At 39.1% G+C, this 27543-nt stretch overlaps 1 protein-coding gene across 4 annotated transcripts in view; it reads right to left on the reverse strand.

Moving 5' to 3' along the window:
* Positions 1–802: 802 nt before the first annotated feature.
* Positions 803–27543, reverse strand: part of SSBP2 (single stranded DNA binding protein 2) — a 191925-nt gene continuing 165184 nt past the window's right edge. For 2 of the 4 annotated variants that reach the window (XM_037374289.1, XM_037374285.1), the window contains 5 exons: positions 26993–27063; positions 25726–25804; positions 22655–22683; positions 17666–17764; positions 14232–14837 (listed from right to left, as the gene is read on the reverse strand). In XM_037374289.1, coding sequence (XP_037230186.1) covers positions 14808–14837; positions 17666–17764; positions 22655–22683; positions 25726–25804; positions 26993–27063 — 308 coding nt within the window. In that variant the 3' untranslated portion in view covers positions 14232–14807. Of the gene's footprint in view, positions 14838–17665; positions 17765–22654; positions 22684–25725; positions 25805–26992; positions 27064–27543 lie in introns of all 4 variants that reach the window. The other 2 variants (XM_037374284.1, XM_037374288.1) reach the window with 2 other exon arrangements.

The following is a 27543-nucleotide window of genomic DNA, read 5'->3' on the forward strand; positions in this document are numbered from 1 at the left end:
AGAAGAGGTAGGGCATTTTATTAATAAAAGATGAGCTCCATATTAGATCTGAATAAATCTTCTGTAAAGTAAAGCCATTAGCACTAGCAAGAAGTACTATTCAATCGCACAGCATACAGACAGCTAGGAGCCCACTCAGCTAATAGCGTAACTGCTCCAGACCTGCATTTCATCCAAGTTAGGATTTATTCTGAGAAATGCCATAGAACAAGGTGGTAGCAAAGGAGGTCTGATTAAGAACTGAAATTCCACAGAAACCTGTAATCTAGAATTGGGTTTTGGGTTTCCACCAAAATTCCTTCTGTATTTAAACATGCGCATGCATGACTGGAGAGCTTTAGCATTCCTTGGAAAATGACAAACTAATGTGGTAATCGTGATATAGTTAACCCTTTCACAAATCTTTTCTTACCAATGAAATCAGCAGCTGTAGGACACACCTCCAAAATGCATCTTTTTGGTAATGTTTTAAATACACATGTCAGTTACGGCAGCAAATGAACTACAAAATGTTGCTGTGTATCTTTGTTGACTATGTACTTCTATATTCTTGAAACAAACATTGCTGCCTGAAGTTATAAATGTTTCAGAGATGTGTATGCTTCTTTCATAACCCTAGTTATTCATGGAAATAAAAGGTGGGGTGTTATTTGACACAGCTTGTGAAAATACAACTACTTCTTGTAAAATGAAACTTTATTCTAAAATGTATCCAAAATTGCAAGACACAAGCACCATTAAACAGATAAATAGACATATATTTATGTACAGAGAGCATCAAAACACAAAACAATTGTTAATATAATTCTTATACCATTTTAATGAGTATCCATCAATAAAACTTTACAATTTAAAGAAGACTTTTCAGTTGCAAAACAGTTGTAAAATCATATGTATAAATTATGTTTACTACAATTCCAATAACAGAGGCAAAGTAAAATACAAAAATAATAATCAATACTGCAAATTCAAATACAAAACCCAAAGTAATGCTGCACAGGTACATATGTACACTGGATGAATTCATGCAGCTAGGCAGTGCAACAAATTAATTGCTGAGTTTAACTTATCACAAAATGGAACAACCATGTCGGCACACAGAAGAAAATATATTTTTGTAATAAATCATAGTGCATTTTGAAGTTAGACTTTATAAAATGATTGTTGAGTGATATACTTCTAAAATCCCCCATGTGATCTGAGCTTCCCCAACTCCTCTCCTGCAAAATAAAATACAATTGACAAAAGCTAAACCCACTGTAGTACAGAGTCTGATGTACTGGTACCATCTTGATTTTTTTTTATTCTCGGTATCAGATTTGTTTGCAAATGTCCATGTCCACAGGGACATGCATTACTCTTTGCTACCAAAACTACATCTTCCGCGCTCCAATGCTGTCTCCATAAACTGAATCTCACATGATGCTTAGACTGCACTGGTTTAAAGAAATACAGCTGAGCCTTGAAAACAGAACTCTTAAACCCCTATGAAGTACAGAGAGAGAGTAAAATGGAGGATAGAGAGACCTTGTTATTCCTGAAGCTCCTATCCCTAATTGCTTTAATTACATAAACACAGATTAACGTAAGAGGCTTTTATGGCTTGGATGAAATTTCTGCTGATTTGCTGGGCAAGTGCAAAGCCCGCGTTTCTCCACAGGGCTTGCCTTTCACAGTGCAGAAGGCTACAGACTCTTTTGGTTGGTGAAAGGAAGCCTCAGGTAACTACATAGAAAAATACTTCTGTCGTGAAAATGTATTCGAGATAAAGAAACAAAATCAAAACAGAACCTCTTGGAAACTGCGATTTCTTGTGTAGCTATGATACTAAAACATGGCTGTTCACCTTTCAGTTCTGTGTTGGTTGGTATATCATGAACACACAGATAAAACAGGTTCATACCTCACTGAATATTACTGGTTAAGTGTCAAAATCAGATGAGATACAATTACACAGTCTGACACTTTTTCCTTAAATCTTAAGTGATAAGCACGCTCAGTGTTTTCACTAGGAAGTTACTGCTAAAATGCTACATTTCTTTGCTGAGAAAACTTGAATTTACAGCAGCCTGTAAACTACTGAAAAGTTGCTCCCTGCATCCTTTGTGCTTCCAAAACCCCCTTTCAAGCCATTGTTAACTTCCAAGTTAACGGGAGTTTCAAGCAAAAAAAGGGATGCAGAAAAACACCTGTATTGTGTAATCAATGTAGCAATTTATACAGCAGCCTATCTACATTTCCAACATGCAAGCACGTGTAGAGAGAAGCTAAGAGACAGCATGCACTGCAGCGATATGTCATTGTGCTTATGTCTGGTGAGAATACTATGGCATTTTCACCTGGGAAAACATAAAACATTAGCCCCAGAAGACTCAAATAGCCAGTATTAATGAAGCCATCAGCTACTATGTAGTAAAGAACATCCCACAAGAGGGAAGAAGTTTGTCTGCTTGTAGCTTATAGATACTGAAGCTGAAGAGAATTACAAAGGCACAATACAAGCCTATATTTCTTGTAAATTATATATAGTCATATATTTTTCTTCATACCACTCAAGATACCAAATGGTAAAATAATAACTGAAGATACAAACGTTAATTGAAAGTTAAGCACTAAAAATAAATGACTCCTGGAGAAGACAGCTCATTACTTGCTATATTTCTACCCTTCCTGGGTGGTGAGCTTGTCCAGCTCTCCTCCATTGGCTGACAGTACCCATCTCAAGACATCCAAGAACACGGTGATCCACCGAGAAAACTGGATGAGTGTCAGACAACAGACAGAATGGCTTTATGCATCTGAGAAGTTGTCAGTAAGTGGCTGCCACAGCAAGCTTTCTCACTGCAACTGTTTTCCCTGTGGCCCAGAACTCACTGGGAACCCACGAACAGTAACTGGACATTCACACCCATTTTCATGCAGAAATGAGGCAAAGACAATGTGTGAAGGTAACATTTTGGTTAAATTCGGCACTCAAAATATTGAACAGCAGAGCAGGGATTGTACTAGCACATCATAAAAAACTATTCTCAATTTTTCTATTCATAGCTACACAAGATGCAAATTATTGTCAACACTGAATGACTCACAACTCGGAAAATAAAGCAAATGTATCAGTACTGCTCCCTTTAAACTCACAAAAAATTACCCTACTTTTGTGTTGTGAAGTTACACGGCAACTTCAGAGGCAATTACTGTTTCAGGCTCAGCTGTGAGAATGCGGACACTTCATGAAGGTGAAAAGTTACAACATTTGCATTTTTTAAACTTCAGCTGTTTCTCAGCTCGCCAACAGGACTGTACATCTGCTGTTACTCTTTTGTATTGGCAGTTAATGGAGGAAGATATCAAGTTGAACTAGAATAAGGCAGGTGTATGGTACAAGCCTGAGGTGGATCCAGCTATAAATGGGCTTTGCTAATTCACAGTCATTTGCTGTCTGCAAAGATCTGGTCTATCTGAAAACCGGACACTTTCCTCATCTCCAAACCAGCATGTGAAATCATACGCATTTACTGCAAGTTTACGAACAAAGCCAAAAACCAACCCATAAACTGCCATTACTATCTGTATTCTCAATCCTAAATTAGGAGCTCCTAGATTTATTCCTTAAAGCTCTCGGGAAAGGAATCCTTAGCCATCCCTAGAAAGTATGAACATTAGTATCTTAGTTACAACCCAACAGCTGAATTTAAAAGCAGCATATGCTATTGCTGGTGTTGATTCATCTCTGCAATGGTTTCTTCCATGTGTTGCTTTCAGTGAATGAATCAGTGCAGGCGAGGAGTGAGAGAGAGTGCCCACTTAGGAAAATAAAGGTGAGGATTTATTTCTTGGCAGACGTAAACCTTCTAGAGATGTTTAAACAAGCTACTTCAAGTTACACTGAAAGTAAAGACAAAGAAAATAGCAACTATGGGGCAGACGTCTTGTGTTTGAGATTGAAGGATTCTGAACCTCATCTGGAAGCCACTCAGATTCAGGTTCTTAGGAGATGTATTATTCTTACCCAAACCAGGCTCAAATGAATACATCTCTGTGTACAGGCATGTGAAACTAAAATAAACGACTGGATTCATTCCACCTAATTGTAGGCCTTTAAAAGCATGCAGGATTCATCAGTGGAAAGGGCAGTTAATGCCGTAATACAGTCTTCCAGAGGCATCTGCCTTCTGTCCCTCCTCTGACAAGGAAGAGACCTTGGCTGGTAATTTTTAGGCAGCTAAAATTAGGGTAGGATGAATCAGGCCACAGTGCGGAGCAGAAAGAGGCCTGGTACAGTACTGGTACAGCCCTCCCGTTACAATGCACAGCCTGTGACAGCCTTGTCTGAGGCACCAACCCAGCTGTGCTTTGGGGTTAGTGACCCACACGTTCCAGGCAGCTCCCCAGTCTTGAAGGAACTTTAAAGAGAAAACAGTGAGGCCAGATTTTATGACCTGGTTTCCCTTGCTGGGTCCTTCTACGAGGCAGCTTCTCCAAACACCAGGTTCCCAGAGCTGTGGCGTACTGGCTGTCAGAAGCACTCCCTGAGGGGAGGCTTTCTCGATACACAAATGCACACAGGGTTGTATTTTGGTGCGACAGAGCTAACACCACCACACCTCTCAGCACTTCACCAGCTGCGGAAAACAGCTGTATATTTCAAAAAGGAGTTTGAAAGAAGGGAAGCCTTCAGGGGCAGGTCTGACATCTGTGGTACAGATCCTTCCAAGGGCTGCAGCTGGCATAGTTGTGATCCCCCCAAAGCAAGACCCAATACCATTTGGGAAGAGGTCACTGTCAGGCAGCGTGTTGGACCTCTCATCAACATACAGACCACTGCCCTTCTGAAACCATCCCTGAAACTGCTTTTAGAAATTACACACAAGGTCCAGAGAAGTTTGCAGCTGGAGTGGTGACTCATCCTAACAGAACACATGTACATGTCTGCCTATTTATGATGCTGGGGGAATTTTGTAACTCCATGCTTTGGAACTCTTTCAGTACGGTATGGATTGGCTCTTGGTGGTAGCTGTAGATAATGAAAATGAAGAACAGGCTGAGAAGAAATACAGCTGTTCTGAAATACACAAAATCTGTGAGATCCCCAATATCACCAATATTAATGCTTAAGGTCAGAGGCAGTATTAAGTTTTGAATGTATTTTCTACATTAATATTTGTATTGACAAATTTAATTCTTGCTGGTTTGGAAAATTACTGAGGTTTTCTTAACTTCCAGAGACAGGGCTTTGGACATTAGTTTCATTTATGATGTTGAAAGTCATTCTTTGTCTAAAATATACCTGCCTAATGGTTTAAATGTAACCTGCAAATACTTGGGATTATGGAATTGCAATTGCCCTGTTGTTCTCTATAAAGGGCTGAAGTAATCTGTACAAACATTCTTTGACCTTAGAAATACAGGGAATTTATCTACAGATTGGCTTGGAAGTGTGAGGAACATTTATTGCAAGTACTCAAAGTCTTACATTAAAGGGTGAAGGTGCAAAGTCACTAACAAAGACTGCCTTTATTCAAAAGATTAACCTAGTCATTTGAACTATCAATAAAAACACAGAATTTACAATAATCCAAGTAAGAATCCCCTTCAACTTTCCCAGCTTTTTCACATTTCCCATCATTGTCTTTCAGTCCAGACAGGACTTGAATTTCTGATGTCAGAAACAGGCAAAGAACACGCACACGCATTTTCAGGTCTTTGTGGTATATCACAAAATACTAAAAAAAGAATTCAGATTATTTTTCTATCTTGATAAACAGACAAAGAATTAAATTCTCCTTAAGACATTGCCTCATATAAAGCCTGTGGCAGCCGGGGGCAAGGCCACAATACGGAGGCAGTGCTTTACTCCCTGCATACCCTTAGAGATGGGTTTCTGTCCTGGCACTGATGCAGTTTTAGGGGTGAAAAAAGAGACACCAGAGGAAAAGCTAGTGTGTCTTTGCTCACTTAGTGCAAGGAAGCCTGCAGGCTGGCAGTCATCCTTCTGGAGTGGTCTGCTGAGGTCTCGCAGCCTGTCATTGTCAGGGGACAGCAAGAGGAGAGACTTTCCCTCCTGTTCCCTGCACAGGGACTGATCCCTCAGGCTTGCAGGCACCTGCAGCTGGAAAGCATACACTGCATACCCAGCACGGAGCCACAAAATGTGCTAACCTGCAGCTGCCTGTTGTCTGCTAAAATCCAACCCCAAGCTCTCAGAAAGGGTATGAACTGGGTCGAATTCTCTTACATTTAATATTCCTGTAAATGGCTTCTATATCTGCTGTTTGAAATAAATTCTGAAACCACTAAGCGTGCTTAACAAAGCTTTAACTATATGTAAACAGCAAGTTTTGAGGACAGAACAAGTACTGTTGCAGTATAGAACACACATGGCTGTACAATCAAAAGCCACCTCTTGCTTCAAAACAAGAATTTACAGTAGTAAGCAATGGTGACAAGGTTTCTTACACAAAACCTACAGGAATTTACAGCATATGCATGGATTACTGAGGTTATAATGCCAGCAGTAGACTACACAGAGTATCTTGTGCAATGTGAACAAAGTTGACAATAGTTTACCAATGCTTTACATAATTCACATAAATATGCTAACCCACCAGCTATCAAAACTTCCTCCTCTTCCCACCAGAAACAAGTGTCTGCCAGCTGCATGTATAGCAATCCATTAAAGAACTGTGTTTGTTTTGTGGTTTTAGGCAAACAGGCACAAAACAGACGCACTGCAACATTTTTGCAAGGGGATACCTGCCACAAAAAAACCAAAAAAACAGTCCTCAGAATTGGTCTCTAAGCATATACAGCACTGTGATTTACACTTACCAAATAGCCACTACAAGCCTAAAAAAGTTTATTGTATGGACCCTTTTTATCCTTAAAAAAATCCAGCAAAAATTTCCTTGATTGGCAGCTAACAGAAAGCTCCAACTTCCACTTTACTCATGCCACTCTTCCATGTCTGTACTTCAGTCCAAGTTTAGGAACTTGTATTCTCTTCCTTAACCATTAATGTAAATGTAAATCAAATCAAAACTAGGAGTTAGTCAAAAAGATGAAAACAGAGTGGGGAACAGCTTATACCTGCTTTTGAACATCATGTTTACAGACAACAATTTAGCAAGTACTGCTTTTCTTTCCCCCTAAACTGTTGGACACGCCCTGTGCTCCTGCTAGAGATGGACTTTTGACATCTACTGGAAGGGCACCTGCACCATCTGTAACAAAAGGTGTGGCCCGTGGGTATCACAGTCCCTTGTCCACAACCTGCGTAGATCAAGAAACCCAACCTCTCTGCTGCAGGACGCGCCTCTGCGTTAAAAGAGAGCAGCTACTGAATCCTAGCTACCAGTTCCGCTGCTAACAAGCTTGTTACCAGTAACATGCTTTTCAAACTCTCCTAGTAAATTATTGCTTTAGTAAATTTCTACCTCAATGAAACATCCTCTGTGTGGATTTTACCTTCTTCCAATCTGCATGGCAAACACCAGCTTTTGTTTCGAGCTGTTTTATGACATGGTTAGAAATCATGAATCTGTGAGATGCTAACCTTCTTAATCTCCAGCAGTAAGAGCTCTCAGGATATTGCACTGCCACTCCTTATTTGTTGTTATGCTCAATGCCTCTAATGAAATAAATTCTCTATAGCAGAGCTCTGTTTACAGATGTGAATGACTCTCCATATGTTTACAAAGTAAATTCTTCTTATTTTTGTGCAAAGATCTGGCATGGTACATTTAATGGGAAAATCCAAACAACAGAGAAGAAAACATGAAGATTAAACAACAGAAATAAAACCTACAAATATCCAGTTCATCCAGTGGATAATTGGGCTCCTCAAGGATTGGAGCACTTGTTCCACACCAGTAATTCTTCACTTCAAAAGCAAATACTGATGATTTCACTGTATAGGGACAAACCTAGGTTTGGTCATGGTTATTGTTATAATTCCCTCCTAATCTGAGGACCTGTATATATCTCTGTAACAGACCAAACTTCTAAATTGTATGGTCTATTTCCTAGTGCACCCAGGGTATTGAGAAAATGCATCATGTTTCAAAATCCCCATGTTTTGTGCTGATTCCCTATGAAAACTAGTGCTAAAGTGCCAAAATTTTCTCTTAGCGAAATTAAGCTTCTTGTCTCGGCATCGTAAAATCTTAAGGGAGCCCCAGGCTTAACTGCAAGAAGAACTGTGCAAGTTCTCAAGAGAACAGCGAGGTAGCGTACCAATACCTTGTTTCTGAGTGCACACTTGGCAGATATATTACCCAGTCCTTCATTACCAGACCCTGTGAAGAAGCCGGGTCGCTTGGTTACTCTTCTTAAAAGATGCAACCACAGAACCCTGCACAGCTAGGGAGGACCTTGATTCATCCATGAGATACAGTGAAAACATGGAACAGACAAATGAAATTACTGTTTGTCAATTAGGCTCTTACAAAGTCATATGTATCAGATGTTAAGCAATCCACTTTTGGCAATGTGGAAGGAGCTTTCAACATAAAGTCCAGCTGTATTATTCACAGCAACTAGGCAGTAAACCTTGTTTTGATCCAATTTCCCCAAAACCACAAATTTCAGCAAATATTTATGATGCTGAACTCTAATAAATAATTAAAAAAGGTAATTTGTTTTCTCGATTTCTTTTCCACATAGAAATTAAACAGTGGCTAGAAAGTGACCATTTCAAATTATAACTGAAAACTGCATTTTTATTAAATGTGAAAACATGTACCCAAGAAAACCTTTATACATTTTTATGGCAAGTTTTCCCATTACATGAGAGGCTTTCTTACACATTTTAAGCTTAAATGAAGAAGAGTGACTAAAGAGAAGTTTGGACTAAAATTCCAAAGGTGTTAGCTATGTTGAGGAAAACTACGGCTGCACAGTTGAAAACAAGATGGAAGGACAAGTTCACAAAAATAGCTCATGTAGGAGTGAACGAACAATGGTCTAATAAGTTAAGAAACAGAAGAAAGCCAAATCTTTTCTGTATATAAGAAACTATTGATATATAAACATGCTCCTGCATTGGTAAAATCTTTAATGTCTGTTTAGGAAAGACTTAATTTGAGCTTCTAGACTGTCCATGATCAAGCATGGTTCTAGCATATTAGCAGTCCCACTTTCCTGAAGGATACTACTTGTATTCTTACATCTGTTTAAAATTAACTATGTGCAAGCTTAATTTCAAACAAATGTGAGTGTGTTTGCAGGATCAGAGTTTTAATGTGCTGAGCAGACGATCCATTTACTTTCTCTAAATTTGTCACTTTAATTTGTTTCTAAGATAACAACACTGGCAGACAATTTGCATGCATGCACTCAAAGCGCTATTTTAGATAAGGACTTCTTTCTTGTTTTTCAGGTTGAAGTATCATTTCGGTAATTTCAGCACATCCTCTGTATTTTCTCTATGTACTCAGTTTATACACCTGCCAAATAATGCCACACCACAGATAAACTTCAATATTTCACCCAGATCAGGGTGAAATGCTGCCAGAATAATGAACTCATGTGAGTGGTTTCATCAAAGTTTCAGCAGGGCAACTGGCAGGAGCAGCAGCATATAGGACTGAGCCAATAACGTCTGGAAAGTAGAGGAAGTTGCACAGACCAAAATTTAAATCTAACTCATTTATTTCTGAGTGTACTGATTTTTTATAGTTGTTTCGTATCATTAAATCCTGAATTAGGTCCTTAGTGTGATCAGTTCGAAGAGAAATGAGCAAGTTTTTTTGGGTTTTGTTTGAAGGTGTCCTTTGCCAGGATTCCCATCCTTAGGGTCAAGCCAAACCCAAGCGTGTTTGGGACAGAAGTCATGCTTTTATCACCACTTAGAGTGAATAAAAGAAAACCAAATTTACCTGTACTGATCCTTTTCTTTTTTACATCATTAAGCTCTATTAAGCGTTCTCCAAGTGCACATGTGTAGGGTCAAATCTTGAAGAATCCAGTCCACATTTAGCAACCACCACAACAACAAAGAATCAAAGCTGACTAGGAACAGAAGGTAACACTTAAAAATAATTGACTGATCTGAGAAATAGAAATCAGTGCAGCATGTATCAACTGAAAATTCATTTTGACTGGTAAAGGGAAAAAAGAACAAAATGTTCAACACTGAATACTGTAACAGCTGGTCCCTCATTAAATTACCCATCTAATTCCAAATCATCTTTACATCCAGTATTTCATTTGCTAGCCACAGAACAGGGAAAAATTCAAATGATTTTTAGGCAGCTCAAGAAGCTGTCCTTCTGACGCATGAATTGCTGTCCATGAAGAAGCAAGATGCTGTTCACCTCTTCCTAATTTGAATTATTTAAAATAAATAACTAGCCTACATATTTCTCATTGCATATTCCCATTGCAAGGGAAAGCAACAGCTGGATGTCTTGGGACACAGGGCATTTAATCCTGTATTAAGGGGGGAAGTCTGCTAAGTCTGAGAGTTGTTACTGTCTCTAAACACATGATGTATTGGTGATCTGTGCTCTGCAATCAGAAGGCTTCCAAATCAAAAATGGCAAACGTGGCCTCAGCCACAGGCTGACGGATGACCCTCTGATCTGGGGACCGTCACTCTCAGATGCCTCCGAGTCAAGCTGAGGCACACTCATGTCACTGGGCAGCATACGGTGTGTCAAAAGACTCGACTCAAGGTTATTGCCACACTGTTTACATGCACCAAACTCACTGTGGAGAGGGGTAACACGGAGTGCAACTGCAGTTCTTCCTCGTGCTTGGGCAATTAAGAAAATAATGCAACCCGTACATGCAAATATCAAGGTATTTTTTAATGCACATCAGGCCACATGCTTTACACGTGACTCATACGGCTTCCTCCTTGCCCTAAACCCTTTTCTTGTCTATTCAAGACTTAGGCATGGAGATAAAATCTGGGTACGAATACTCCTTTTCATAGGTTTTCATAGGTAAAATACGGGTTTCACTATGAAATTAACAAGTGAATCTCAATTTCAGCTGATTTCTACAAGGCCAGGATATTTGCCAGAGTTCTCACAGTATGAGAGACTCACTACTTCTGCTACTCTAAGATTTCATCACTTCTGCTTTTAAAAAGCATTACTTTAACCTTGCCTGAAAGACCCATTGACAGAGGCACGATCTATATATGTCTATATGAAAGGGAGGAATCTATATAAAGACCCAGTGTGGAAAAACTACCCTGCACCACTTAAAATAAAATTCCTGCCACAGCTGGACAGGTTCTGACCTTATCAATAATGCTGTTGCAGCAGTTACACTACACACAGGTATCTAGTGCATTCGTAACCTAATGAGTAAAAAAGGAGTAAAAAGTCACTCCTTGGAAATAGTTTTTCTTTCCACATTAATACTCTGGATATGATGAAAATCCTGCAAGTATTTATAAGGAAAAGAAAGAAAACAAATGAAGAAGCAAAAAGCTCTAGGCATATTAAAAAAAAGGAGAGATACTTTGAATTAAGTTGAGTATTTAGCATGTAAGATTGTTTTCTGATGGTTCAGCTGCAGAACCTCTGTATGCTTATTATCACCTGATCGCACCAATGCATGTGTAAGTAACTTTACTCATGCATGCATGTAAGCATTCCCTACAGAAAGCAAAATGATTTGGTTTCCTTCTATCTGATTAAAATTCTAACAATATGGGGGGTGGGGTGGGGGGTGGAACTAGATGATCTTTAAGGTCCCTTCCAACACAAACCATTCTATGATATGATATGCAGTGAGCACTCAAGCAGATCTTCCAGATCTAAAATTCTGCAAGCTTGCACATCTTTTATTCTACCAGTCTGTGGGGCTACATAGGTACGAGAAGTGCTGGACACACCATGTAGCTTGCAGTGTTAGGGCACAGAATGACAGGCCATGAGAAGCAGGGCCTGGTCCCATTCATTTTGAAGCCAGGAATGTATCTACTGAGATTAACGCTGCAGGATCAATGCAACAATGTTTAATGACATAAATGTTTTGGAAAAGAAATGTAAAGGGGAAACAAAAATATGCTGGCAGTAAGAAAGATTGTATAGAAGGGAGTTTGATAGAACTACAGAAGAAAAATGACGTGCCTGAGAGGATGTTGTGCTCTTGCATATAAATTAGAAGAACGTATTTTGATAATGATATTCAGTATCTGTTGGCAGTTCCATTTAAGGGGTTCCTTTGCGCAGGTTCAATTTAATGGTCAGACTTTCATCCTTAACGGGTGCCTGTAAGCTAAAATATTGCAGATAATGCCAAACACAGAAAGAAAAAAAAAAGGTCTCTGATTAACACTAAGCCCTGATTCTGCTTAATTTTACCACAGTGTGAAGCTTCAGTGGCGGCACATACTCTGTCCTGTAAGAGAGCCCCCAGCGATGCCCCCATGGGCAACTGCTGCATGGTCAGCGGACACAATGCTTGCCCGCAGGAGCCCCAGCTCAGTGTGGACAGTATGGGGGTTTCCCCTGGAGATACAGAACAGAGCCCAGGTGCACCCAACAGTTCAAGAGCTCACTTGATGGCACACTGACTTGGTGTGTGAATGGACTTTGGCACCTGATGCACAGTCCAGACATCCACCTGTCTTAAGTCCAGTAGCAGTGATATCATCTGACTGAAACTGGGCAGAAAAAGAGTTCTAAAGTCCTTCTTAGAAGGCTACCAAGGATAATACAGATGTCAAACACGGGCTGCAAGGACACCTGGACTATGCAGTGCTTCTGGGAGAAGCCGGGGTGCACTAGGGACATAGCCACTGAAACCAGTGGTATTAGTGACAACAGTGAAAGGTCTACATCTGATTTTGGGTTTTGAAATAGTAGGGGCTTCTAGCATCTTTTGAGACAGCAACAATTTTCCAAAGATAAGCAAATGAACACATACACTTCATAATCACTGGGAATAAAGTCCACAAAACGATATAATGACTAACTAGTTTATCTTTACAACTAACAAAGTAGTTACTATTACTGAAAAGTAATGCTACCAAAACATAACATAATTTTAAGCCTCCAAGAGTTTCATCTTTGAATGCCCCTAGCAAGAGAGTAAAAAGTGTAACACATTTTTATTTTCATATATTATATATATAATATATGTAAATAAAAATCAGTTAGGAGATTGTAGTATTCCTTATATATCCTGTTATGTGCAGCTACCATCACAACAGGCTCATTACATATGCTGCTCTGTCACAAGTTCATGAAAAAAAAATTGCCTTGCAAGACTTCATGGACATACCACATCTCAGAACTGCTCCTCCTATGTAAGTGGCTTTTTTTTTTTTGTTCGGCCACTTTGTGTCCACATTGCCGATCACCAGCCTTTTGATCACTATGCAGCTGAAAACTTTTTGTTGTCTTGGGGGAGCTGGAAGGCATTAGGAACTCAATGTACCCTAATCTTGGTTTTAGAGCTTTGCCTGAAGAGATATGGGATTGCTTCCAGAAGTATTTCCTTTAAGACCATATGCCTTTTCTCCATTCTATCCCCATCTATCAGGTCTAATAAGCTGACCTTCTTATAAATTGGCCCAGACCTTTGTTGCTCTTCCGTTCATGGCAAAACAGAAGACCCTCACAAGGCTAGTAGTCATAAAAAGTTTACTCCATCATTTTGGCTCAAAACCCCCAGACTGTTTACTGGAAAATTCTGGGGGAATTCACTGTGGTAGATGTGGTGAAAAATACACACCCAAGTAGCTGGGTGACCTGATTTTCCGAATGGGCTTGGGAACTACTGTTTATAATTGGGACCATGCGTTGTTACAATTCAGTTGAGAATCACAGAAAATGGGAAACATAATGAAAAATTGTTAGGAAAGGTTTTGGTGATAAGGACTCTACTGTATTTCCACTAACTACCACCCCTACAGAAGATCATGCTAAATAGAAAACTCATTTCAAAGGGCAGAAGAAGCCCTGACACTTTATTGCTAAATTCTATAGCAATTGGAGCTCACTTAAGTAACCTTATAGTACTCTATATAAACTGAGAAGCTTGTATCAAATTCAGGCTTCCATTTAAAATAGATATTGCAGATATTAGGCTTCAATTAAAGAAGAAAAATAACCTTCAGTGCTTCTTTTTTTCAAGGCAAAGTATTAAAAAAAAATCCCCATATCAGGTGAAAATTATTAAATTTCTCCAAAAAATTAAGATGAGCTTTCTTCTATTTCTTGAGACAGTACAGTTTGTGATTCACAGGGTAACTGGTATCAAACACAAGCTAATGAAAGCTCTTATAAGCAATTTTATTCCTATCCATAATGGCAGACATTTACAAAATCAGAAGAACTTATCATTTGAGTTCACCTTAAAAAATAACTTATAAAGCAGTGATATATGCAACATAAGACAGTTCAGGAGGGGAGATGGAAAGCAAATTTTAATAATTAAGATGTAAACGTGGAAAAAAAAAAAAAGATGGAATAAAAGTCCCTACTTCTACTTAAGATGTCACGTGATAATATTTTACAATGTCCTGCAGGTCTATGTATGTATGTGTGTATTTCTTTATCACACACACACACATAAACATTAACCCACACATGTACATACACAAGTAATTGTTTGCAGTTCCATCTTGGGCAGTTCTGTTACGTCACTCTTTACAGTTGTCTCAATCATGTTTGGGACCCACTTTCTTGACAAAACGGGGGAGATGGTAGAAAAAAAATGGTGGGTCTGATTGTGTCTGAGATCCTTTTGTTAAACTGTACACTGGGACGAATAATTTTCTTCTGCAGTAGCTCTCTGAAGAGGGCCAACTCACTGTGGTCTTCATGGCGACACTTGTTAATGGATCACACACTCATTGTCATGCTAGGGGAGTACTGAAAAAAGAGGAATCCACATTTTAACAACCATTTTCCCTCTCCCAGGTAACTATAACCGCTTCTGGACCATGGAAACAAGTTCAAATGTCAACATACTCTTTGCACCTCCTCTTGAGTTTGTACTGTAGCAGCCCGTAGTTCAGTTTGCTGTGTCACAACTCCTGTTATGCTTCTCTCACTATGCAAAACCACAGCTAATGCTGATAAAGCCAACTCCTTCAAAGACTGTTTTGGCATTACCTGGGTGGTGTGATGAACCAACACTTTGCTTATGCCTTCCACACCTTTTCCTGGTCAGTGTTGGCTGCTGGGGGGAAATTTTGCTAGGCAGGTGGCTCGTCTCAAGTAGACCAGCTGCATTCATGGTTAGCCGGACCACATAAATATTTTGGAGAGCTTTTTCTTATTTTATGGGAGGAAAGAAGTAAAGATACGTGTGACTGGAATTAAACTAGGCTTTTGGCCTGTATTATTCTGTATTATTGATTTTAGGAAGCAAGCTGAATGAAGCGAGGATCAGTGGTCATTCTCCTTTATGTGAACCAAAAATTCAATCACCCCTTTACATTATTATTGTAACACAAATTGAACTACAGCCCTTATACAAGCTATAGTTGCCCTCAAGTTAGCAGTACTTCATTACGATAATCAATGGGACAGCACAATGCCTAGAAGTACGCATCTGTATGCTTTATTTGTTTTGAAATCGAAAATTGTGGACTGCAAAAACACTTAATTTGGCCTAAAACCTTTTAAGTAGAGGGAAATGTTCAAATGCAAGAAGTATAGGCATTACGAAAACTGGTAAGAAAACCAGAAAGATTAATTTGTCTTTGCAAAAAAAGTTATGTAATAAAAATCCTGCCAAAGCTGAAGTTTCAAGCTGGACATTTCGATGTGCCCAAGCATATTAGAAAAAGCATTTTGGACGGGTCTTCCCTGTCATGTAAACTACATGGACTACCTGGGTAAAGTCTATTTTGTCCATTGTCATGTCTCTGATGGTTTGTTTGCTTTAGGGCTTCCTCCTATCATGTTCTGCTGAGCATTCCCACAGTGGGCCAGCAAAGCTGGTATGATCAGGCTTATTTTTAGCCACAGCCAGGGACCAGCTCAAACGCTTAAAGCGAAGCATCCATTCAAGTGAGTTCCTGCATCTGAGCCAAAGTACCTGGCTAATCACTTCAAGGAATCAAAAGATGATGTAAAGGTGTTTTGTGATTTTGAAATTATTATTAGCCAAGCGCTATTCCCCACTCCCAACCAAAACTCCCAGTGAACAGCAAATTTGCCTGAGGGAGGACTTCACAATAATGCCTACTCTAAGTAGCCAAGCAACGCAATATGAATCAGAAGGCAAGACATTTTCCAAGGACCACAATGCGAGTTGTGTTAGAGAGGAACTGACACCCTGAAGTAGACTAGGATGTGTACTACGTCTTATGAACAACCTTGAGAAAACAAGGAAACAGGTTCTTCCAGGTAGGAAAACACCACCTAGGAGCACCTAGAATCCACTAAGTGTCTGAGAACAATGATTTGCTTTTGAGTACCACTGATGCCCTTCTTTCCGTGACCCTAGTTTGGTAAACTGGCCTGCCTGCTGGTCAGACTGCCTGCCCTCGGTACAAAGCAACACATGCCAAATTGAGAGTCAAGGATTACCATGACCACAGATCACATTTCATGGAGGTTCCGTAGTTACTGGGTTTTTTTGTCAGATAGTGAAATATCAGCCTTTTTGGGTTGTACACACCAACTTTCTCAAGTACTCCACATGATTTGAACATGTGCCCTGTTTATGAAGGCACCAACAGCTAACATGCAGAAGCTCTTCCTTTTTACTAGTTGAAGCAGAAAACCCCAAAACCCCGAAAATCTGATTCCCATGAAATTTTCCACGCAATTTGACTGGTTTCTGATCTAACAGAAACCGTTCAGTCATCATAATTTCTAAGCTGAAGTTCACCACTGGCATAGTTAATGAAGTTGCACTCACTTCTGGCAGCACTGATTTCCAATAAGCACAGAAGTGTTGAAGCCACTCAGCACTTCTGAAAAACCAGGCCACTCCTATTTAGGAACCTAAATGTGGATTTAGAAACCCAGCTTCAGGCATATGAGTATGACAGTCCTGTAGTCTTGCTTTGTAACGTATTCTATATCCTGTTGTGTGGCCTCAAGAAAAGCAGTCTGCATTTATAAAAAGCATCATTTTCCCCAGAATGAACACCAGAGGGAACCTTTGCTTTTTCTGGCTCTAATAGCGCACTGCATCTTTGCAACATGCAATCTACTAGCACTCTAACGGTACTTCAATGTAAATCCTCCTCTACAAGACATTCCCTGCAAAACACGTAGTTTAGGAGTCAAAGGTTGGGCAACCACACACTGACACACTCAGCTGTAAGCATCTGCCAACCGTATGTACTTAGGCTGCTCGGATATTGCCTCACAAATGCCCACTGCGCGTTACCAAGTATGTGTGGTGTAATTTTTATGGCTCAACAGATCTAATTTTCATTGACAAAGGACCTCTTAATCTAGAAAATTCTAGAGTCTCTGCGGTAAGTCTACACATCCCAGATTTTCCAGTTTCAGCTCAACTTCTAGCAGTCTTTTGCACATTTTTTTTGTCAAATCAATACTATAATTTTAGAACCTAGTAAAAAACAAGTAAGTTACAGTACTGCATTACAAGTACACTAAATATCTGTTTGTTCGTTGTTTTTTTTAAACAATGACAGAGATAAAGATTCACAAAGTGAAAACAGACACCATCACCCCACACCCCCCCCCCCCCAAACAGGTAAAGAAATACTTACGCTCTCACTCTGAAAAGGGTTTAGGAAGTTTCCGCCCATCTCACCGTCATCCCTGGGAGTGCCAGGCTGATTACTCATGCTCATATTACTGGGAGAGTTCTGTCAAATAAGATTTTAAAATAGAGATTAAGTGTTGAAGATTTCAGTTCTTCTCCCAGCTTCACCAAGTGTGCCGAGGACACGCTTTAAACGATACTGCAGTGCACTAAGATGTACTGTGCAATGCAGTGGGATTTTCAAAGATGGAAAATAAGCCTCTGCAGGGTTCTGCATGATTCAGTCACTAATTTTAACCTGTCAGGTAGTGTTTTCTTCCCTGAAGCAAGAATTATTTGCCTGTAATCCTTGTTTTCAGGTTACAGTCTGCATCTTCTGCTACTGAAGTTGAAAAGCTGTAAATGCCTGCCACAGGTGTATGAGGTACTGTCACTACATTAAGTCATGCGGTCAAATTCAGCGAAGTTCATGATCTTGTGCCTCGACATATGTGATTTACGAGTATGTACTTAAAGGTAGACATATGGACAGATCTGGTCTACACAGACCTCTGCAAAAACCTGTGCCTTGGGGTTCATGGCATTCACAGTTTATTAAAATACAGTTTCACAAGCAGTTCACAAGCGTGGCTCAAGTGCTAAACCCCTTCACTGAACGCAGCTAATAGGGAGCGTTAATGGGTAAAAGAGATGACGAGTTTTAGATGACGGGCTCCCAGTAACAGCTGGCCACTAGACTGGGCTCACAGGCGCTTTCGGGACGAGCTTTACTTTTGTTATTTGCTTGCACAGAGCACAATGCAACATCATTTTAAACAGCCTTTTCAGTGTCTAGGTGTAACTGAAATGCTAACAAACAATAATAATACAAAGGCTTCTGAAAATAAATTCCTTTTTTTCACAGCAGTGCACAACCACCTCTCCAATGTTTAGAAAATGCTTTCAAGATTCAGTTACTTAAAGAAAGGGTGAAACGAGGTAATTGTTACAGAAATTATTCTGATTCGACAGCTAATATGTAATTATTGTAGACACTACAATTAGTTAGGTGTTTTTGCGAAGCTGACTTAAGGTACCCTACCATGCCTGCAGCATGAGCAATTCTCTTTCCATCACTGTTAAGACTCCTACTTAATTAAAATCCTGACATGGTATATCTCTTAGCATACATATTTTTTCTTAAAAAAACCCAGTTATTTTGCACTTTGAAAATACCTGCATGCAGTCTTCATTTAGTTTAATTAAATCTGCAATAGGCCAAACTTTGAATGAAAAATTGCAAACATTAAAAAAAGAGAAAGTCTCCTTAATTCCTTCGCACTTTCCTCAGAACTACAAAGGCTATCTATCCTACCCTGGCACTTTAAAGATGCACGCTGGAGTGTTCACTGAACAGAAAATAAGATGGGATAGCTATGATTTCTGCTTCCCCTTGATACTATATTTCTGCATGCTCCTCTTTGTAATCATGAAGTCCCATGTTGACCACTGCCCATCATTTAAATATTGCAGCATATTCCTCTGCTCCACCGATTTACTTCACCTCCAAGGAGAACAAAAATTGTTGTTCTCAGATTCACCAAATACCACAACTTAAATCAAGTTACTTTCTTGCTACAACATTCACAGACTGGTATGCCTGACCACTGACATAGCGTCCGCTTTGTATTTTGTATGGTTAGTGAGAGGCTGCATTTATGTTTTCACCGTATGTCCTTGAAGGAAGACCACCGTTCACAGCCTGAACGGGCAAGTACGCATACGGGTTCAGCCTGGTGTATTTATTTGCACTTACAGATTAAATATAAAATCAAATGTAAATATAAAAAGCAACATGCAAGCGTAACTCTTTTATTAGCACCTGAAATGTAGCTTATAGAGTTGGGTCAGAACCCCTGCCTTAGCCCTTTTGCTTTTATGAGAGTAGTTCACTGCTTCTGAAACTGTGATCCCCGTATCTCCAGAAATCACTGGACAACATGTCCACCAAAGAGAACTATAAGCCTAACTAGGTGATTAACATCAGATAAGTAAGTCTGGTGTTCAGTGAAGTTAGTATAGGAAATACTAGGGATCCACAGCTTGAAAAAGGTTGAAAACTATTGCTTTCGTTCAACCACAGCTACCGTACCTTAAGCAGGAATTAATTCAGGGAAGTCCTGTTGCCTGTGTTACATGGGAGTTCATACTACGGAACTGCACCAGTCCCTTCTGGCCTTAAAATCTACAAATATAGAAGTTTTAAAAGCACTAAGGCCTTGTCACATTTATTTTATATGACGATCCCACACTTTTTTTCATTCCTGTGGATTTACCCCTATTTTATCTCACTCCATGTAGCGCAAAGCTTTGAAATTCTGCAATCACTACAGTATGCCACCCCAAAGGTTCAAATTCCTGACATAAACAGTTTTATAGCAACTCCTCTGGGCTGATTTTATGGCCAGTATGGGGTCTAGCATTGTAGCACTAGCCGAGTTTTTCCAAATCAAGTATGTCTTTCATGCCTGCACGGATTCCATGGGCACTGCAAGAAACACTGGTTATTAATGTTTATTTAATATGCATAATTTCAGTTCACTTATTTCCCTTGTTTCAATCTACTTCATAAAAACTTCATGTTTTGCCATTCAGTCAATTAAATTAAAATCTTCTCTAGAAAACGTTGTTCTGAATGCTGTGAGCTGCGCTGATTCTACCAAGACTGGATTAATTTTCTACAGCTCCTGGGAACTGATAACCTGATCCCCTAAAACGCATTTTACTCCACTGAAGACCTGTGCCTGAACACCAAGCACCCCAAAATGGTGTTAACGTCAGTGAACAACTTCTATCACTGCAAATCTACTTGTGAAAAAGCCAGCCGCAAGACTAGCTGGTGATGTATGCAGGGAGGCTGTTGCCTCAGCAAGAACAATCCTGGTAACCGTGTACAAAGTTGGAAAGCAAGATGCATCAACCCCAGGAATCGACTATTCCTTAGAAGCAGAACATTTCCATCCAAGTTTCAAAAGCATTATGTACCGCTGCCTACTCAAAATCACCAGTGCTACCCAAACGCTTACTGCTGCCAATGAAGTGATGCTACCAATATTGGGCAGGGCTACTCAGAAAAAGATAAAATGGTGTAACAGGACAACTCTGTTACTTCCACAGTTGGCAGCTTTTTCCTTTAGTTATTAAAAAAAAATAAACATGCATCAAATGTGATTTCCATGAGTTATTTATTAAGGTGAACAAATTACAAGACTTCCAAGTAAATTTATGGATCTGAGTTTTCAGAGCTCCCAATACTTGTATTAGCGCATACACAGATACTTAATGCCAATGATTTGAATACGGGCTTTTAAAAATAATTCTGTGGCAAGCTCATGGAAATATTTTGGTGGGGGGTTTTTTTCCTTAAAAAATGCTGCAGTTTGCAATAAAAATACTGACAAAAAGTATGGGCACTGATTTAAAAAGTGCTGTACACTCATTATCTCATTGGAGGCTTTTACTGAATCCCTCACTGCACATCTAAGCACGGCGCAAACAAGGCAACATGGTCATTTCAATCCGTCATTTTACTCTCTGCAGAGCCCAAAAATGTTACGGACCTTAAAAATGTATAAAAATATGGGATTGCTATAGATGCTGCTCCCTCAAAGGAGGAGCAGTGGTCTTGGACACATCTTGCTGAGGTTCTCTCTAGGCAAGATATACACCAAGTACACTGGTCAGGCTACCTCTCCGCCATACCACACCGCCAGAAGGCCACAAACTGGGGAACTGTACAGGGTCCTCCTCCTCCTCTTTGGATAGAAAAACATGTATCACTAAGTGAAGAATGATTCCTGCATTTTGAACACTTGGAAGTGTATGCTCAGCAAATTCACACTATAAACTTCTGTGTTAATCCATGGGGATTTGGGCAAGCATTTTGTTCCCTACGTGTTGGCATCTCCTCATAGCTCCCGAGAAGGGACCTACAGCAAGGTCCCCAGCATGACTGCAGCACGGGCAGACCTGCCTCTGACAGACTGGAAACGGCAAAGCCTGCAGCGGGACAGACCTTGTGACAGCACCGTGGTACCGGTTCCTGAGGCAACCGACACGCACTGGTGGCTGACACGCTCAAAACAAACGCATACTTCCCTCTTGGAAGACTGTTAAGAACTTCGCTGCAAACAAATGAGTTACAAAATTTTAACTGAAACAACCTCTTCATCAATTTCTGTATTTACAGATCAAAAGTATGACAGTGCAGGGAGATGACTGCACTGATGTATTAGTGTCAGTCAGTTACATCTGAAGATGCAGAGTACAAAACAGTGTTTTGCAGGGGACAGATGTGTGTCACTTTATCAATACCACATCAGCTCGTTAATTTCTAAATTAAGGATGATAACTTATGTAGTTTTATTTCGAGGGAAGAAGTGACACATTCAACCACAGGATTATTTTCATAGATGCAAACCCCCTGCAGTTTAAACTCACAATCATTTCCAACTATTTTAACAGCTGTGATGTGAAAATCGTGCTTCTTCTGAAACAACTTCTTAAGCTATCTTTTAGGAACTTATACTAATGATTAAGATATTAACATTGCCTTACAGAGGTGACAAAAGCAATCACACACTGCATAAATGTTACATCCTAATGACATTTTCCCCAAATTTACATTTAACTAAAATTGATTATTAGAACTATATTCACTTGTCTTAACAGTATGGAAGATTATAGCATAATCAATCAGATCGTGAATTGGATGTAATTAATCACATTCATTAATATACATTATTACACAGTAGGGAATAAGTGTATTTATACTCCCTATTGATTATATGCTTTTTAAAATCTTCAGTTAATACTATATTCTGTCTGCATAGCCTCCAAAGAGTTGACAAGCAGAATATGTAGACACATAACAAAAAGCTTTGTAACAGAGACAAAGAAAATATGTTTGCAGTGAAACATTCTAAAAATTCTAAATATTTGGTTAGATACTCACTTTGGAAATACTGTCCATGTCTCCTGAGCCTTAAATTAAAACAGACAATCATTCAGTTAATTTTGAGCTGAAGTCAATCTCAGAATTTTTTCCATAGTAAATGTATATAACTATGTATATAATTATATAAAAATAGTAAATATAGTATAACAGCAGTATTTTAGAACAACCAAAAGTAATTACAGTCAGTATTGAATATGATTAGCCCCTTCTCTGTGTAGATACCTGGTGCGAAAAATGAGAAAAGAATGAAGGAACACACTTCTGATCTGTATCTGTTATCTGGATGGCATCCTTTCAGGACGAGACAGCCCAGCACAACTCAAGAAACTGTATGTCCAGCCTCTCTGTCGTTTTAGCCATGGTAGTGTATGGGTAACACCGTTAATCTGGGGTATACCCACCAATGGGAAATGTTGCTTCAGCATGAGAAAAAAAAGCAAAATCATGGCTACCTAGTCAAAGTTGGTATTTCTGGGGAAAAAAAGAGCACTACTATCTCTAAGGTCAGCTGGAGGGGTTTCATCAATGTCTTTGCTCCCAGAAGCAGAAGCCTACTGCTGAAATTGGCTGAAGTGGCATCAAGTTTTGATGCATTACCAATACTGATGGTGACAGTATCTTCCAGAAGAAAGCAGACGATCCTGCGACCACAGTAACAGAAACCAAATAAAATTAAATATAATGAGTGCAAGACTATTAAAAATATTTTTTTTTTTTACATGCTGTAGCCCTCACTCACAAAAAGCCAAGAATAAAGGAAATAAAACTTTTGGATGGATGTATCAAGAAAAGCATTTTTAGCAGCAACAAACAGTAAACAGTTCTGGTCACCTATTTTCAGGAAAGATAAATTCTACACGAGTAGCAAATACAAAATTAGGAGAGTATCAGAAAAAAACAAGAAAATGGAGTTGTGGGAGAGACTGAAATAACTTACTATACTTAGCCAGGCAAATTAAGGCTGAGAAGGAATATGATTTCTCTCTATAAATACATCAGATATGTAAATGTTATGAAGAATTACTTTGTCATACATAGCCCAAAGGATAAATTTTGGTGGAAGTCAGGAAACGATTTCTTTCTAACCATCACAGCTGTGAACAGATATCCAATAGAACGCTTGTGGTCAAAGAAGTTGAAGTTCAAGATCAACTGGGACCAGTTTATCCATCTGATTATGTGATACAGCTCCCAACTGCAGCATGGAAACAAATATAGCAGATGCCTCCCAGCCCTTCTCCCCTTAAAGAACTCAGGTTCCCGCTTAGGTATGAAGTTACCCCTATAAAGCAGTCATCATTAATTTGACTAAGCACTTCATCACTGTCACTAGAGAAAGTAACTAGCCAAATGCCGGTTACATGTAAAATCCTTCCACAGCTGTTTCAATTTATTTTTTTCTTTTAACTAAGAAATAATTCTCAGGCTATAGAAAGTGAGAGGAAAAGATGTGATTAGATTTTACATAGTTTTTCATTTATTTGAATCTAATGTAATGTGCATCATTATTAATTAAAGCAAAAATCCATTTTAGGATTGTAATATATAATAAAGAAAGGCTGTAAAATCACAAAGTGTCCTTATGCAAAATAATCTAGGAATTTTAGGGACATGCTTTCCTAGGAAAAAAGATAAATCTATTATGAGATAGATGCCTACTGCTGAATTGTAATCACTCAAAACGTGTTTGCTAAATGAGGTTTGATGGCTTAATGCTTTTTCTCATCTCGTCATAGCCTCTTTGAATTTTTCCTTTTGTCATACCTATTCATAATTGCTGTCTCACAGCCTCCATCTTTCGGGCTACGAGCGATAGATCTCCACCCATGATGGTGGTACGGACTTGAACGGTATGGACTTTAGGTTGGTCCATGCCTGGGAAGGTTCACAGAGGTTTTCTCTGGGGACAGAAGCAAGGGGCAACATTGGCAGCTTGGCTTCTGCCCGCCTGACCTGTGTCTAGCTTGCCTGAGCTTCTCCCCATAAAGGAAACTACTGCTCTGCGCAGTGTTGCTGGTGCCTCTTGCGAGCATCAGGCCAGCTCCCAGATTTAAAAGAGAACGTTGCTGGTGGATCTGGGGGACAGAAGAAGTGTGCTCTCAAGTCTTCGCAGCCCAAGGTTCCCCCTGCATCGTTTCCTGAGTGACTGATGGTGTTTGGTGCAGGCAGATGTGAAGTGTAACACAAGAATTGTATTCAGAGCTACCGGCCTGGCGTTAGCGTATGAGCAGAAATAAAAACAAGGTATTTATCCACCTTGTGGGTATGGAAGAGGAAGGCATAAATGCAACTTATTTAGCTGTGGCTTGTTTCTTAAATCCCTTTCAAGTGTCTATCACGCTTCCAGCAAAGTGTAAGAGCAAAGAGTTTGCCGGGATAGTCAGGAGATAAAGCCGTGTGTGTATTGCAGAGTTGTGCAAGGCTTCTCCTCTAATATGAGCCCTTCAAAAATCATAGTGTCAGACGTCAGGCAGCACGCTGTTCCTCCTGTCTCTGCATGCCCTGATAAAAATTCGTGTTCTCTTGGGTGCATTAAAAGTTGGCACCTGTCTCAAGCTTCCAATGGGGATGGAGTAATAATACTCACACTTAACAGACACATGGCTAAGTACAGAACAAATGAGGATACCAAAATGTTGGGATAAAACCAGCTGAACATATACATCAAAATATGCAGAAACTTACTCTCAGGTAATTGATAAGAATGTGCAACAGCATGTCACAATGACACCTTCCCAAGGTTTTCAAAGAACAAGAGATGTAAATAATAATGGTTTTCACCTCTATGTTACTGTGATGGTATGCTTTTATACTGGTTTTCATCAGCTGGATTAAAACTATACTCTCTTATATAAATGGAAGATAGCATTTTTCTTCCAGAGGTGCATGATGTATGCCGACTCATATGCTTAAAAAGTATCTTAATACTTCTTATTGATGTATATACAGCTTTTTCAGTTTTTGAAAGATTTTTACATAAAGGCTTCCACATATGTCAGAGAACTAGTTGTAGAAAACGGCACTAGTCATTGAAAATTCACAATGTTTGTAATATTTACTATCATTACCTAATGATCCATTCATATGATGTGAATCCATACCACCCAGTCCACTCATAGGTCCATCTGATCCTGGCCCCATTGGAAACTACAAAAGGATGAGACATTAAAACCTGGTGTTACTGCACAATTTTCTGTGGATAATCTAATGAGAAGAAAGTATTTCTCAGGAAAAAAAAAACAAAAAAAAACCAAAAAGCAAAAGTGAAGAAAAAATGCACAGTCCCAGCTCTGAGTGCACAAGTCAAGTGTCTTTCATGTCAAGACTGCAAAAAACATCACTGCTTTTGTTCACCTTTTCCAATGCTGCCTTCATGATTTTTTTTGGAAACTCTCACTTCTGGAGGCTGGAATATAACTTAGGAAAAATTTATTATTTACTTGAATACTTTGTGTATGACTTTCAAACCTGCTAGTGTCGACTTAGCTCTACTCCCACTGAACTTACAGGTAAATTTATGATGCTTTTCAATATGTAAGTGATTGATTAACAGCTTTCAAACCCCGTCTTATCCATACTGACAGCTGGACTACTCTGCAATACCTCTGTAGCATGAGCAGTTGCTGCCGATTTCAGATACCACCCTTAAATTTAGTTCTCAAAAACTTAAAGACATGAATGTTATTATAAAATTTTGTAAAATTCACGGTGTAATGGTTTAGCATATCTAAATATCTGTATTTTTAAGTTCTACCTGCCTTTTTTTTCAAACAGGCGCTTAATATGGATCAATATTAAATGAAATACGGTTGTAAACAGAGAAATATAACAAAACTGAAGGCACACAGAAAGATCAGAGAAGAAACAAGTTCTGCCCAGTAATCCATTCTTTTGTCAGCTCTACAACTGCTAAAATTTAGGCTACATTAGTCACATGAGACAACTGTTATCAATAGGTTTCATTCTTAACATCCATTAAGATAAACAGGGAAGTTTGTTTCTTCTCAGAAGCATCACTTTTAGCTTTTTTACAGAACGGCAGGGCAACATTATACTGGGTCACTTTCAGGAATTTTCTCCTCCCTTTTCAAGGCTAGATACTATTTTGTAACCGAAGTCTGAATGCTGTGGGAGCTAATGCTTAGGGCTATCTCCTAAGATGACGTCCTATACACAGAAGTCTGTTGCACCCTAGTGTGACAAACTCTGTCGTCCCCTGTCACCCATAAAAATGGAAAAGTTAGTATTACTATAATGATAGGTGATGGAAATGTAGGGTTTGGATTAAAAAAGGCTGTATAATTCAAAGAAATAAATAACTAGATTCATATTTACATTAGGTCTGTTGGGTCCAGGTGGCACTGCATTCATTAAAGTGTACATGTTGTCTCCAGAGTTGGTTGAATCTGTAATAAGAGATTATTTTAAGTACTAATATATACCTTTCAATAAAACTGCTCACCTAATACATTTCCTGTAATTTTGTTCATATTATTCCTGTGCCTGAATCACTGATACACAGTGGCAATATAATGGAAGTCTTCATTCCTTTTCTATCTATTGCTACCACACAACAGAGCTATGAAAAGAAATAATTGCAATGGTCCCTAAGTGACTACTTCTAGACTCCAGTTTTATGCATGACTATTAAAAGGTTTATAAATCATCAAGTATCTGTAACTATTTAATTCCATAAACCCTTCTTCCTGGAGTTCCAAATTACTTCACTCATCTTCAATACTCTCTATAAAACAGGAGTTTCTTTCTTATCAATACTTCCTGTAATTTGTTTTCCATCTGTAATAAATGATGAACAGCTTCTCGTTATACAGACTGCAAGTTAGTATAGCACGTGAAAACTTTTTATTCTCATCCATGTCAGTCTG

This window comes from Falco rusticolus, chromosome Z (assembly GCF_015220075.1).
Source record: "Falco rusticolus isolate bFalRus1 chromosome Z, bFalRus1.pri, whole genome shotgun sequence".
In the NCBI taxonomy this organism is placed as follows: Eukaryota; Metazoa; Chordata; class Aves; order Falconiformes; family Falconidae; genus Falco; species Falco rusticolus.